At 40.5% G+C, this 13555-nt stretch overlaps 1 protein-coding gene across 1 annotated transcript; it reads left to right on the top strand.

Annotated features, from left to right (window-relative positions):
* Positions 1-11826, top strand: LOC115132863 (protein lifeguard 2-like). Its single transcript, XM_029665602.2, has 12 exons — positions 1-267; positions 1292-1412; positions 1516-1625; positions 3227-3291; positions 5339-5392; positions 5482-5532; positions 5656-5695; positions 5861-5898; positions 6405-6492; positions 6647-6742; positions 6999-7052; positions 8695-11826. The coding sequence occupies exons 1-12, from the start codon at positions 253-255 to the stop codon at positions 8845-8847; spliced, it is 885 nt and encodes a 294-aa protein (XP_029521462.1). The 5' UTR covers positions 1-252; the 3' UTR covers positions 8848-11826.
* The last annotated feature ends 1729 nt before the right edge of the window (positions 11827-13555 follow it).

Raw genomic sequence — 13555 nt, forward strand, 5'->3', positions numbered from 1 at the left:
GGGTCTGTGAGAATCCTAACTGCGTGGCTGTTGGATTAAGAAACTGCAGCATCAGAAAGGGTTTAATCTAAGAGAAGCAACAGCAGAGAGTGACCTAGTGTCAGTCCTTTTATTTTGACTGCAAGTACGACTGGGCAACAAGGATACATATAAGAGGATACAATAACAAAAGGAAAGCAGAGCTTCTTTGACTGGAGCAGAGAGATAAATAAACCATTGTAGTATCTGCTGCAGACACCAAACACAGCCATTATGACCCAGGGCAAGGTAAGGGCCTTACAGACACATCCTACAGATCTCATTCTATGCTCTATTCATTCCATGCTCATTCTGCTGCAAAAATATAGTAAAATAAGTTTCTTGGCTTCTTTCCTTCTTAATGTGTTTGGTCCAGAGTATTCTGTTGTCATTGTGGCAGCATGTACACAGGCTGTGTGTCTCTGCCATCCTCGCATGTGCCTCTATTCAGGAGCTCATCTCATTGTGTTGCTCAGTAATGGTGCAAGGTCTGTTCCGCAGCAGATAATAGTATTGTCATCAGAGAATGAATAGAGGAAAATAAAATAACAGCTATTAACTAGATTGTATGGCGATAGAGACAAAGGTAGTCTTTAGCCTGCGTCACTACCTTCACTCCAGAGACATACTACTCCTCTTTCTCACGTTGCTATTTCTCTCACAGCCAAGTGCTAAATGTCAAATCTGAAATGTTGCTGTTATGCGTTGACTGGAGGCTGATGAAATTATAGAAATATATTTAGCCCACTTAAACCAATTACTGTAAATTAGCTCATAAGACTGCTAATTGTATTTCTATGCAGGAAATATGGAGGTACAGAGAGACAGAAGATGGATATTCATATTCTTTGGTACATTAGCTCAGGGCCAGATAAGCCATCTGGACAGTTGTGTAATGTCTAATTTGCTGATTCTGGAACAGTCTGGGGTTCTGGAGCTATGCTACAGCAGAGGGCTCATCTAAGAACTGATCACAGTCCACATCTTACAGTCAGCAATCAGAGAATCAGATAACATTTCAAATTCACCTCAAATTGTGAATGCAAATTAATTGTGTTTTCTGCTTAAAATGTGGATTGTTTTTGTTGTTAAAAAATGTACATTTTCAAAGCAAATTGAATGAACTTGAATTCACAAGTTGAGGCTACTTTCAGATCAAGTATCACTTCTTAGTTGGTTAGATTGGCTCATAAGAATTCTCTTTCAATTATTAAAAAGTATTTACAGACAGCTATTAAGTCCTGACTGGGGATCTTATGTTATTTACCCCCAGCTTTCAGTCGCAAACAAAGCTGCTGAAGCAGGAGAGAAGCAGTATGGCACTTCAAGTGGAGAAGCAGGAGGGCCACCTGCCCCTCCCACCTATGAGGAGGCCACTGGCACAAGTGAGAAAGGTATGTTTGTGTCGCAAAAACAACCGCCGTATCTCCACCCCTCTATCAATGAAAGCGAGAAAAATAACTGCCCATTTACTGTGTGTGTGTGTGTTCTTGTCAGCAGGCCTCAGCGGCAGCCCCTGTTACAGTAGGGCTTGTCCTAGTGACGAGGAGATGCTAACAGAATTCAGCTGGAGTGATAAAAACATCCGGCGGATCTTTATCCGCAAGGTAGGGGATAATTAAAGCTATTCCCACCACATTACTACCAATATTACTACCACATTACTACCAATATTACTACCAATATTACTACCACATTACTACCAATATACAGAAGATAGCCCTGTTTGGTAAAAGACCAAACCCATATTACGGAACAAAACAGCTCAAATATGCAGAGAAAAGACAGTCCATCATTACTTTAAGATATGAAGGTCAGTCAATCCGGAAAATATCAAGAACTTTGAAAGTTCCATCATGTGCAGTCTCAAAAACCATCAAGCGCTATGATGAAACTGGCTCTCATGAGGACCGCCACAGGAAAGGAAGACCCAGAAGTACCTCTGCTGTAGACGATAAATTCATTAGAGTTAACTGCCCCTCAGATTGCAGCCCAAATAAATGTTTCACAGAGTTCAAGTAACAGAAACATCTCAACATCAACTGTTCAGAGGAGACTGCGTGAATCAGGCCTTCATGGTCGAAATTCTGCAGAAAGAAACCACTACTAAAGGACTTGCTTGGGCCAAGAAACACGAGCAATGGACATTAGACCGGTAAAAATCGGTCCTTTGGTTTGATGAGTCCAAATTTGAGATTTTTGGTTCCAACCGCCGTGTCTTTGTGAGACGCAGAGTAGGTGAACGGATGATCTCCGCATGTGTGGATCCCACCATGAAGCATGGAAGAGGAGGTGTGATGGTCTGGGGGTGCTTTACTGATGACAGTGTCAGTGATTTGTTTAGGATTCAACTTACACTTAATCAGCATGGCATCCACACCATTCTGCAGCGATACGCCATGCCATCTGGTTTGCGCTTAGTGGGACAATCATTTGTTTTTCAACTGCACAATGACCCAACACACCTCAAGGCTGTGTAAGGGCTATTTTAACAAGAAGGAGAGTAATGGAGTGCTGCATCAGATGACCTGGCCTTCACAATCACCTGACCTCAACCCAATTGAGATGGTTTGGGATGAGTTGGACCCCAGCGTGAAGGAAAAGCAGCCAACAAGTGCTCAGCATATGTGGGAACTCCTTCTAGACTGTTGAAAAAGCATTCCATGTGAATCTGGTTGAGAGAATGCCAAGATTGTGTAAAGCTGTCATTAAGGCAAATGGTGGTTACTTTGAAGAATCTAAAATATGAAATATCTTTTGATTTGTTTAACACTTTTTTGGTTATTACATGATTCCATATGTGTTATTTAATGGTTTTGATGTCTTCACTATTATTCTACAATGTAGAAAATAGTAAAAATAAAGAAAACCCTTGAATAAGTAGGTGTATCTAAACTTTTGACTGGTACTGTCTACCTATTGACACTTCAAGAATATAACTTATCAATGCCTCATGAGATTATTTTAACTGTTTAACACCCCATCAGAGCCCAAAATATAAGCTTATTTTACTCCAACATTTGTAAGCATTGTAAATGTGAACAACTACTATAAAACCTCAAAATATGCTTAAAACTATCATTTTGATATCTTGCATGGTCAGTTCTTGCATCCATAGCTCTGTCTATGACTGTCATAGTGGTTACATTTCTCCAGACCCATCCTTCAGCTTTTACCACAGTTGTGTTTTTTTGGGGCCTCCTTTTAGGTTTACTCCATCTTGATGATCCAACTTCTTGTCACTCTTTCCATAGTGGCTCTCTTCACATTCTGGTAAGTCTTCTAATACCTCTGAATATGGCTGCTACTTTTCACCCTTCAATAGTTCTATCTGGTCAGGCCTGGCCAGTCCTATACTTTGATACAGTAATGCTCCATCACTCTGTGAACCAGACATTAACCATTCAGTAATGCTCCATCACTCTGTGAACCAGACATGAACCATTCAGTAATGCTCCATCACTCTGTGAACCAGAAATTAACCATTCAGTAATGCTCCATCACTCTGTGAACCAGACATTAACCATTCAGTAATGCTCCATCACTCTGTGAACCAGACATTAACCATTCAGTAATGCTCCATCACTCTGTGAACCAGACATTAACCATTCAGTAATGCTCCATCACTCTGTGAACCAGACATGAACCATTTAGAACACTCCATCACTCTGTGAACCAGACATGAACCATTTAGAACACTCCATCACTCTGTGAACCAGACATGAACCATTTAGAACACTCCATCACTCTGTGAACCAGACATGAACCATTTAGAACACTCCATCACTCTGTGAACCAGACATGAACCATTTAGAACACTCCATCACTCTGTGAACCAGACATGAACCATTTAGAACACTCCATCACTCTGTGAACCAGACATGAACCATTTAGAACACTCCATCACTCTGTGAACCAGACATGAACCATTCAGAACACTCCATCAATCTGTGAACCAGACATTAACCATTCAGTAATGCTCCATCACTCTGTGAACCAGACATTAACCATTCAGTAATGCTCCATCACTCTGTGAACCAGAAATGAACCATTCAGAACACTCCATCACTCTGTGAACCAGACATGAACCATTCAGAACACTCCATCAATCTGTGAACCAGACATGAACCATTCAGTAATACTCCATCACTCTGTGAACCAGAAATGAACCATTCAGAACACTCCATCACTCTGTGAACCAGACATGAACCATTCAGAACACTCCATCACTCTGTGAACCAGACATGAACCATTTAGAACACTCCATCACTCTGTGAACCAGACATGAACCATTTAGAACACTCCATCACTCTGTGAACCAGACATGAACCATTTAGAACACTCCATCACTCTGTGAACCAGACATGAACCATTTAGAACACTCCATCACTCTGTGAACCAGACATGAACCATTCAGAACACTCCATCAATCTGTGAACCAGACATTAACCATTCAGTAATGCTCCATCACTCTGTGAACCAGACATTAACCATTCAGTAATGCTCCATCACTCTGTGAACCAGAAATGAACCATTCAGAACACTCCATCACTCTGTGAACCAGACATGAACCATTCAGAACACTCCATCACTCTGTGAACCAGACATGAACCATTCAGAACACTCCATCAATCTGTGAACCAGACATGAACCATTCAGTAATACTCCATCACTCTGTGAACCAGAAATGAACCATTCAGAACACTCCATCACTCTGTGAACCAGACATGAACCATTCAGAACACTCCATCACTCTGTGAAACAGACATGAACCATTCAGAACACTCCATCACTCTGTGAACCAGACATGAACCATTCAGAACACTCCATCACTCTGTGAACCAGACATGAACCATTCAGAACACTCCATCACTCTGAACCAGACATGAACCATTCAGAACACTCCATCACTCTGTGAACCAGACATGAACCATTCAAAACACTCCATCACTCTGTGAACCAGACATGAACCATTCAGAACACTCCATCACTCTGTGAACCAGACATGAACCATTCAGAACACTCCATCACTCTGTGAACCAGACATGAACCATTCAGAACACTCAATCACTCTGTGAACCAGACATGAACCATTTAGAACACTCCATCACTCTGTGAACCAGACATGAACCATTTAGAACACTCCATCACTCTGTGAACCAGACATGAACCATTCACAGGAACTAGATAGGAAGTTGCAAGTTTTGAGATGACTCATATGGAACGTTTAATATAAAAGGAAGAAAACACATATACCAAACACTTTGAGGGAAATGGACAAACATCCCATATTTACAATTATTTTTGGTCCCTTCATCAGTGAACCAGTGAAGATCTACATTCAGTCCAACCCTGGATGGTACTGGGCTTCTTAGTAAGTCACAGCTTTGACCTTGCGTACATCATTACTATGTTGATTTCATTCTGAAAGTACTAAAATATATGTTTTATTTCTTTACACAGTGCTGTATTCTTTGTCATATACATTACACTCGTCTGCTGTCCTGGACCAAGGTGGGTTTAACACTTTAATGTGTGTGGTTAACGCAACTTCAGTTATTACGATAATAGAGAATGTATAATTTTAGCAGAATGTAACGACAGTACTTACTATGTTTTATTTTCTATTTCCGATAGGAGACAGTTTCCATGGAATCTGATCCTGCTCGCCGTCTTTGTAAGTATCATGTAGTGTTTGAAACAATAAATTTATACACATTTATACACATTGTCTAAAGACAATACCTCACATAATTCAGACTCACGTGCTTTTCCTTTGAGTGTAACCTACAATAGGTTTTCTCAGTAATGTCTCTTTACTTTGTAATCTCTCCTGTTGCAGACCCTCTCTCTCTCCTATATGACAGGGATGCTATCCAGGTACAGTCTTTCATAGCTGTGTCTACAGTTGGTTTGCCTCTGCTGTCTTACTTCTCACTGTGTCTGTCTCGTCCACTATGCTTTGAATGTCTGCATTCTTCAGACTGATATGGCTAGAATGATGTTTTTTGCAGCCAGGTAAACTGCTCATGTAATATTAAATCCAGCTAGTCAAGGTCTTGGTGAGCTAATCAGGTATGCTAAATTAGGGTTGTACTGAAAGGAATGTAGATCTCCAGGAAGAGGGTTAGGCAGCCATGCATGAAACTGTGTCAGTGTCAATCAGTTATGCCAAAGATATACATGGTCTTACTAACAGGGACTTACCATACGTCAACATATCACTGTTGCACTGTTGTAGATTTGAGCTTTGCTTTGTTACTGTGTATTTACCAAAATAAGTCATTCAAATGTTATTACTGTATGATAACCATTTTAGTATGTCATTTCTTAGTAACTAAATACTTGTCAACTCATTTGTCTAACATATATTTCCCCTTTAATAGTTACTATAACACCAAGTCAGTGGTGATGTGTCTGGGTATTACTGCTATGGTCTGTCTTACGGTCACTCTTGTCAGCTTCCAAACTAAGGTCAGTCTGCCTGAACGTTCCTCCAGCGAAAAAGGAACTTCTACAATTTAAAAGAAAGATACTATGAATGACAAATTGTTCTAAGTTGTTATTTTTAACTCGTGATCAAGTTACCTTCTCTTTTCTCTCCTATCTTCTCTTCTGTCCTATTCAGTTTGACGTGACCTCATGCCAAGGCGTATTGTTTACCTTCTGCATGGTCATGATGGTGTCTGGACTGGTCTTGGCCATCGCCCTGCCCTACGGATATGTAAGATAATAATACACTTTCTTTGTAGAGCACATTGTCATACAGGAAGACTGCTCATCAAAGTGCTATACATAGTAAGAAGTTAAACTACCCTAATCAGAACCTATATAATGAATTAGATGAATAAATTAATGCAGATGGAGACTAACATGAGGAACTAGACAGAGGTCTCTACCAAGCCTAAAGCTGGGTCAGATCTAATTGAATGTGTTGGATGTGATATTTCATAGATATAATATCACGTCATGTGCTGCAGGTGCCCTGGGTGCATGGTGTCTATGGTGTCTTGGGAGCGTTACTGTTTACCATGGTAAGTGTAAAACCGATATAGTCTGATTTACTACACAGTCTATCAATGACAACTATCAAAGAGAGATGTACAGTCGTGGCCAAACGTTTTGAGAATGATACAAATATTAATTTTCACAAAGTCTGCTGCCTCAGTTTGTATGATGGCAATTTAAATATACTCCAGAATGTTTTGAAGAGTGATCATCTGAATTGCAATTAATTGCAAAGTCCCTCTTTGCCATGCAAATGAACTGAATCACCCAAAAACATTTCCACTGTATTTCAGCCCTGCCACAAAAGGATCAGCTGACATCATGTCAGTGATTTTCTCGTTAACACAGGTGTGAGTGTTGATGAGGATAAGGCTGGAGATCACTCTGTCATGCTTATTGAGTTTGAATAACAGACTGGAAGCTTCAAAAGGAGGGTGGTGCTTGGAATCATTGTTCTTCCTCTGTCAACCATGGTTACCTGCGAGCTGTCATCATTGCTTTGTACAAAAAGTGCTTCACAGGCAAGGATATTGCTGCCAGTAAGATTGCATCTAAATCAACCATTTATCGGATCATCAATAACTTCAAGGAGAGCGGTTCAATTGTTGTGAAGAAAGTCCAGCAAGCACCAGGGCCGTCTCCTAAAGTTGATTCAGCTGCGGGATCGGGGCACCACCAGTACAGAGCTTGCTCAGGAATGGCAGCAGGCAGGTGTGAGTGCATCTGCACGCACACTGAGGCGAAGACTTTTGGAGGATGGCCTGGTGTCAAGAAGGGCAGCAAAGAAGCCACTTTTCTCCAGAAAAAACATCCGGGACAGACTGATATTCTGCAAAAAGGTACAGGGATTGGACTGCTGAGGACTGGGGTAAAGTCATTTTCTCTGATGAATCCCCTTTCCGATTGTTTTGGGCATCCGGAAAAAAGCTTGTCCGGAGAAGACAAGGTGGGCGCTACCATCAGTCCTGTGTCATGCCAACAGTAAAGCATCCTGAGACCATTCATGTGTGGGGTTGCTTCTCAACCAAGGGAGTGGGCTCACTCACAATTTTGCCTAAGAACACAGCCATGAATAAAGATGGTACCAACACATCCTCCGAGAGCAACTTCTCCCAACCATCCAGGAACAGTTTGGTGACGAACAATGCCTTTTCCAGCATGATGGAGCACCTTGCCATAAGGCAAAATTGATAACTAAGTGACGTGGGGAACAAAACATTGATATTTTGGGTTCATGGCCAGGAAACTTCCCAGGCCTTAATCCCATTGAGAACTTGAGGTCAGTCCTCAAGAGGTGGGTGGACAAACAAAATCCCACAAATTCTGACAAACTCCAAGCATTGATTATGCAAGAATGGGCTGCCATCAGTCGGGATGTGGCCCAGAATTTAATTTGACAGCATTCCAGGGCGGGTTGCAGAGTTCTTGAAATAGAAGGGTCAACACTGCAAATATTGACTCTTCGTATCAACTTCATGTAATTGTCAATAAAAGCCTTTGACACTTATGAAATACTTGTAATTATACTTCAGTATTCCATAGTAACATCTGACAAAAATATCTAAAGACACTGAAGTAGCAAACTTTGTGGAAATTAATATTTATTTCATTCTCAAAACATTTGGCCACGACTGTACTAACGCTTCAATTGTTTGCTTCTCTGTTTAGTTTTTGGCGTTTGACACACAGCTACTGATGGGGAACAAGCGCTACACAATAAGTCCAGAGGAATACGTCTTTGCCACTCTCAACATCTACCTAGATATTATCTACATCTTCTCCTTCTTCCTGTCCCTGTTCGGAACAGAGAGAACAAACTGAATCCACATCCAGGCCAGCATCGCAGATCACCATCTACACAGGATCCGTATTCATAGTCTCAAACTGCATTTACACATGTAGCCAAATTCAGATAATTATTTCACTAATTGCTATTTTGACCAATCAGATCAGCTCAAAAAAATGTCTGATGTGAAAAGATCAGATGTGATTGGTCAAAATACTAATTAGTGGAGAAAGGTCTGAATTGGGCTGCAGCCTCAGAGTAGTAGTGTTGATCAAGGATTTGCCATTTAGATCATCAAATCAAATGTATTTATATAGCCCTTCTTACATCAGCTGATATCTCAAAGTGCTGTACAGAAACACAGCCTAAAACCCCAAACAGCTAGCAATGCAGGTGTAGAAGCACGGTGGCTAGGAAAAACTCCCTAGAAAGGCCAAAATCTAGTAAGAAACCTAGAGAGGAACCAGGCTATGAGGGGTGGCCAGTCCTCTTCTGGCTGTGCCGGGTGGATATAACAGAACATGGCCAAGATGTTCTATTGTTCATAAATGACCAGCATGGTCAAATAATAATAATCACAGTAGTTGTCGAGGGTGCAACAAGTCAGCACCTCAGGAGTAAATGTCAGTTGGCTTTTCATAGCCGATCATTAAGAGTATCTCTACCGCTTCTGCTGTCCAGAGAGTTGAAAACAGCAGGTCTGGGACAGGTAGCACGTCCGGGGAACAGGTCAGGGTTCCATAGCCGCAGGCAGAACAGTTGAAACTGGAGCAGCAGCACGGCAAGGTAAACTGGGGACAGCAAGGAGTCATCATGCCAGGTAGTCCTGAGGCATGGTCCTAGGGCTCAGGTCCTCCGAGAGAGAGAAAGAAAGAGAGAATTAGAGAGAGCATACTCAAATTCACACAGGACACCAGATAAGGCAGGATAAGTATTCCAGATATAACAGACTGACCCTAGCCCCCCGACACATAAACTACTGCAGCATAAATACTGGAGGCTGAGACAGGAGGGGGTCAGGAGACACTGTGGCCCAATCCGATGATACCCCCGGACAGGGCAAAACAGGCAGGATTTAACCCCATCCACTTTGCCAAATCACAGCCCCCACACCACTAGAGGGATATCTTCAACCACTAGAGGGATATCTTCAACCACCATCCTGAGACAAGGCTGAGTATAGCCCACAAAGTATCATAGTATTATATACAGGGGGATCTGATCCTAGATCAGCACTATCAGCTATAAATGCAGGCTCTGATCTCACCATCATTATGTACTGTACAAAACCCATTGATCCTTGATCCACCACCTCCTCCCACAGTCTCTGCCCCCTCTAGCATGATATGGACCTATACTACTGTACCAGTATTGAGTTTTTAGCTTGTCTATTAAGCTGTTGATCTCAGCACTAATGTACAGCAGTTTTCACCCATAGGGCCACAGATCTATAGATTTACATTGCTCGCAGTAGACAGATGTGAAAGAAAAAATAACATGCAAAAATACTGAGTCTAAAATCTATAACTGACCGTAGGTGTTTGTGTCATGCAGATGTGATGTAATTGTTTTCTCCTATCTTTTAACAACAACAGTCATCTATGACACTGTTCTAAAGGGGATCCCCTCTTATCACTCCTGAACACATGAATATCAGAATCACCTTTATTCGCCAACTACATTTAAATATACATTTAAATATACCCTGATTCAGTAAAATGGTGGTGAAAAGTCTCCTTTCCGATTGGCTTGAAGGGCATTCTAGAGTGTGCATTATTTCCCTATAATGCACAGTATATTTGCATGGTAGAATTCAATGGCTATATTTAATTTTACATGTTTTGTTTGAGCTGCTTTTTAAAGCAAAAGTCGAAATGAAAACAGTATTGCTATTGTTGAATTTGATTTTCATAACTAATACTAATGGTTTGAGCGTTCTCTGGCACTCCAGGATGGAATTCCTTTTGAGTCTTTGCATGTCAAAAAAGATACACGTCAAAGGTGTCAAATAATACTATTGCATTGGTGCTAGCTAGGTACCAAGCTAAAGCTAGCTAGCTACCCCAGAAGTTGCTAATAACAGCTGTATCAAAGATATTTGCAAACATTTTTGATTCTAATCTCACACAGACGTTTTCCCATTCGGTCGAACAAACAATGACTTATTACCAACTCAGTATTGTACAGCTTTGACAGTGATCGTAATGGTGGCGCTTGGCTTGCACGTGCAAATTCAGCACACACAACATTCCATAATGGAATTGTGTTATTTGAAGTGTCAAATTAAAAGCTTATTTGACCATGTATATTTTTTGACACATAAAGACCCAAATGGCGTTCCATACTCCAGAGTGAATTTACAAACACACCCTACATCAGTGTTATTACATTTACATTTAACCTTTATTTAACTAAGCAAGTTAGTTAAGAACAAATTCTTATCTACAATGACGGCATACCCTGGCCAAACCCAGACAACGCTGAGACAATTGTGCGCCGCCCTATGGGACTCCCAATCACGGCCAGATGTGATACAGCCTGGATACTGGTACTCAAAGCTCTTTACATAGTAGAGAGGAACCAGAGACTGTCGTGGCACCTCTTACACTGAGATGCAGTGCCTTAGACCACTGCGCCACTTGGGAGCACATCGAGTACAGATGTAGGATCTTAATTTGATCACTCTGTTGCAGGAGAACTTTCCGGCAATGCAGAAAATGTAAAACTTGTAGTGTGTTTAAGTTTTAAAATGTATTTGGGAGTTTGTCATTTGAAAATTAATGTCCATTAATTATAATCCTCATCATAATTCACATTTCCTGTTGCTGCATGATTATTTTACTGCTGCAGCAAACTGGCACCTGTGCACAGTATGTCTGTGGTTTGTTGTTTTTCTAATGCCTGTCCTCCGATCTGTCAGCTCTTAGCCTACTGGTTTAAATCTCAAACGAACATAAGATCCAGAGTATGCAGGCAATTGAATCCAATTCTGAATAAATTTGCATGTGGGCTAATTGCTTGGCTTTCCATGACTGCTTTAAATCAAGTTGCACTTAAACTGGAGATGCAATCCTGTCTATATGATGAGCCATAGTCCAATGATGTCCGTAGGGGTTTCACCACTCAACCCTGGTTGGCTGCTATGAAGTTCTAATTTATTTACAGATGGTCTAAACCAATGACTTCATACCCATTCTTTGCTGAGCATGTTTTGGGGGTCAATCTGGACAACTTTTAAAATGTAGGGTTGTGGTAAATGTATTTGCTCCAGATGTTATATGTTCATGACTGAACTTGGTGGTTGTTACTGTTTTTATAGAGACCGAAATATTTGTTATATTTTGTAAAATCATTTTTTTAAAATTATTGTAAAAGTTAATCGTTTTGAATATTGTAACTAAAAATAGTTAATCATGCTTGCAACATGTCTGATATGTCCATGACAAAAATAATAGCATATTGTATTCGACCTGAAAAAATAGGAAACATACAGTACCAGTCAAAAGTTTGGACACACCTACTCTTTCAAGGGTTTTTCTTTATTTTTTACTATTTTCTACACTGTAGAATAATTGTGAAGACATCAAAACTCTGAAATAACACATATGGAATCATGTAGTAACCAAAAAAGTGTTCAACAAATCAAAATATATTTTAGATTCTTCAAAGTAGCCACCCTTTGCCTTGATGACAACTTTGCACACTCTTGGCATTAACTCAACCAGCTTCACCTGGAATGATTTTTCAACATTATAGAAGGAGTTCCCACATGTGCTGAGCACTTGTTGGCTGCTTTTCCTCCACTCTGCGGTCCAACTCATTCCAAACCATCTCAATTGGGTTGAGGTCGGGTTATTGTGGAGGCCAGGTCATCTGATGCAGTACTCCATCACCCTCCTTCTTGTTAAAATATGCCTTACACAGCCTGGAGCTGTGTTGGGTCATTGTCCTGTTGAAAAACAAATGATATACCCCCTAAGGGCAAACCCGATGGGATTGTGTATCGCTGCAGAATGGTTGGTTTTGCAGCAATTCGACCATGAAGGCCTGATTCACTCAGTCTCCTCTGAACAGTTGATGTTGAGATGTGTCTGTTGAACTCTGTGAAGCATTTATTTGGGCTGCAATCTGAGGTGCAGTTAACTTTTACCAAATAGGGCTATCTTCTGTATACCACCCCTACCTTGTCACAACACAACTGATTGGCTCAAACGCATTAAGAAGGAAAGAAATTCCACAAATTAACTTTTTACAAGGCACACCTGTTAATTGAAATGTATGTCAGGTGACTACCTCATGAAGCTGGTTGAGAGAATGCCAAGAGTGTGCAAAGCTGTCATCAAGGTGAAGGGTGGCTACTTTGAATAATTTCAAATATAACATATATTTTGATTTGTTTAACACTTTTTTGTTACTACATGATTCCATATTTGTTACTTAATAGTTTTGATGTCTTCACTATTATTCTACAATATAGAATAGTAAAACATTAAGAAAAACCCTGGAATTAGTAGGTGTTTCCAAACTTTTGACCTGTACTGTATTTGCTTACATAACACCCTGAATGGTTCATATTTGTATGAAATTTGTGGCCTTGGAATAGTCTTATCTGAACAAATTGTAATGAATTTGCAGGTGTAAATATGCGCCTCTTGGCTAAGTGCATTGCGTGTTATTCCATATGAATGTGTTAGAATTATTATTATTTATTTTTACAATTCTTGCTGTACATAATACATATGT

Source organism: Oncorhynchus nerka, linkage group LG7 (assembly GCF_034236695.1).
Source record: "Oncorhynchus nerka isolate Pitt River linkage group LG7, Oner_Uvic_2.0, whole genome shotgun sequence".
Classification (NCBI taxonomy): Eukaryota; Metazoa; Chordata; class Actinopteri; order Salmoniformes; family Salmonidae; genus Oncorhynchus; species Oncorhynchus nerka.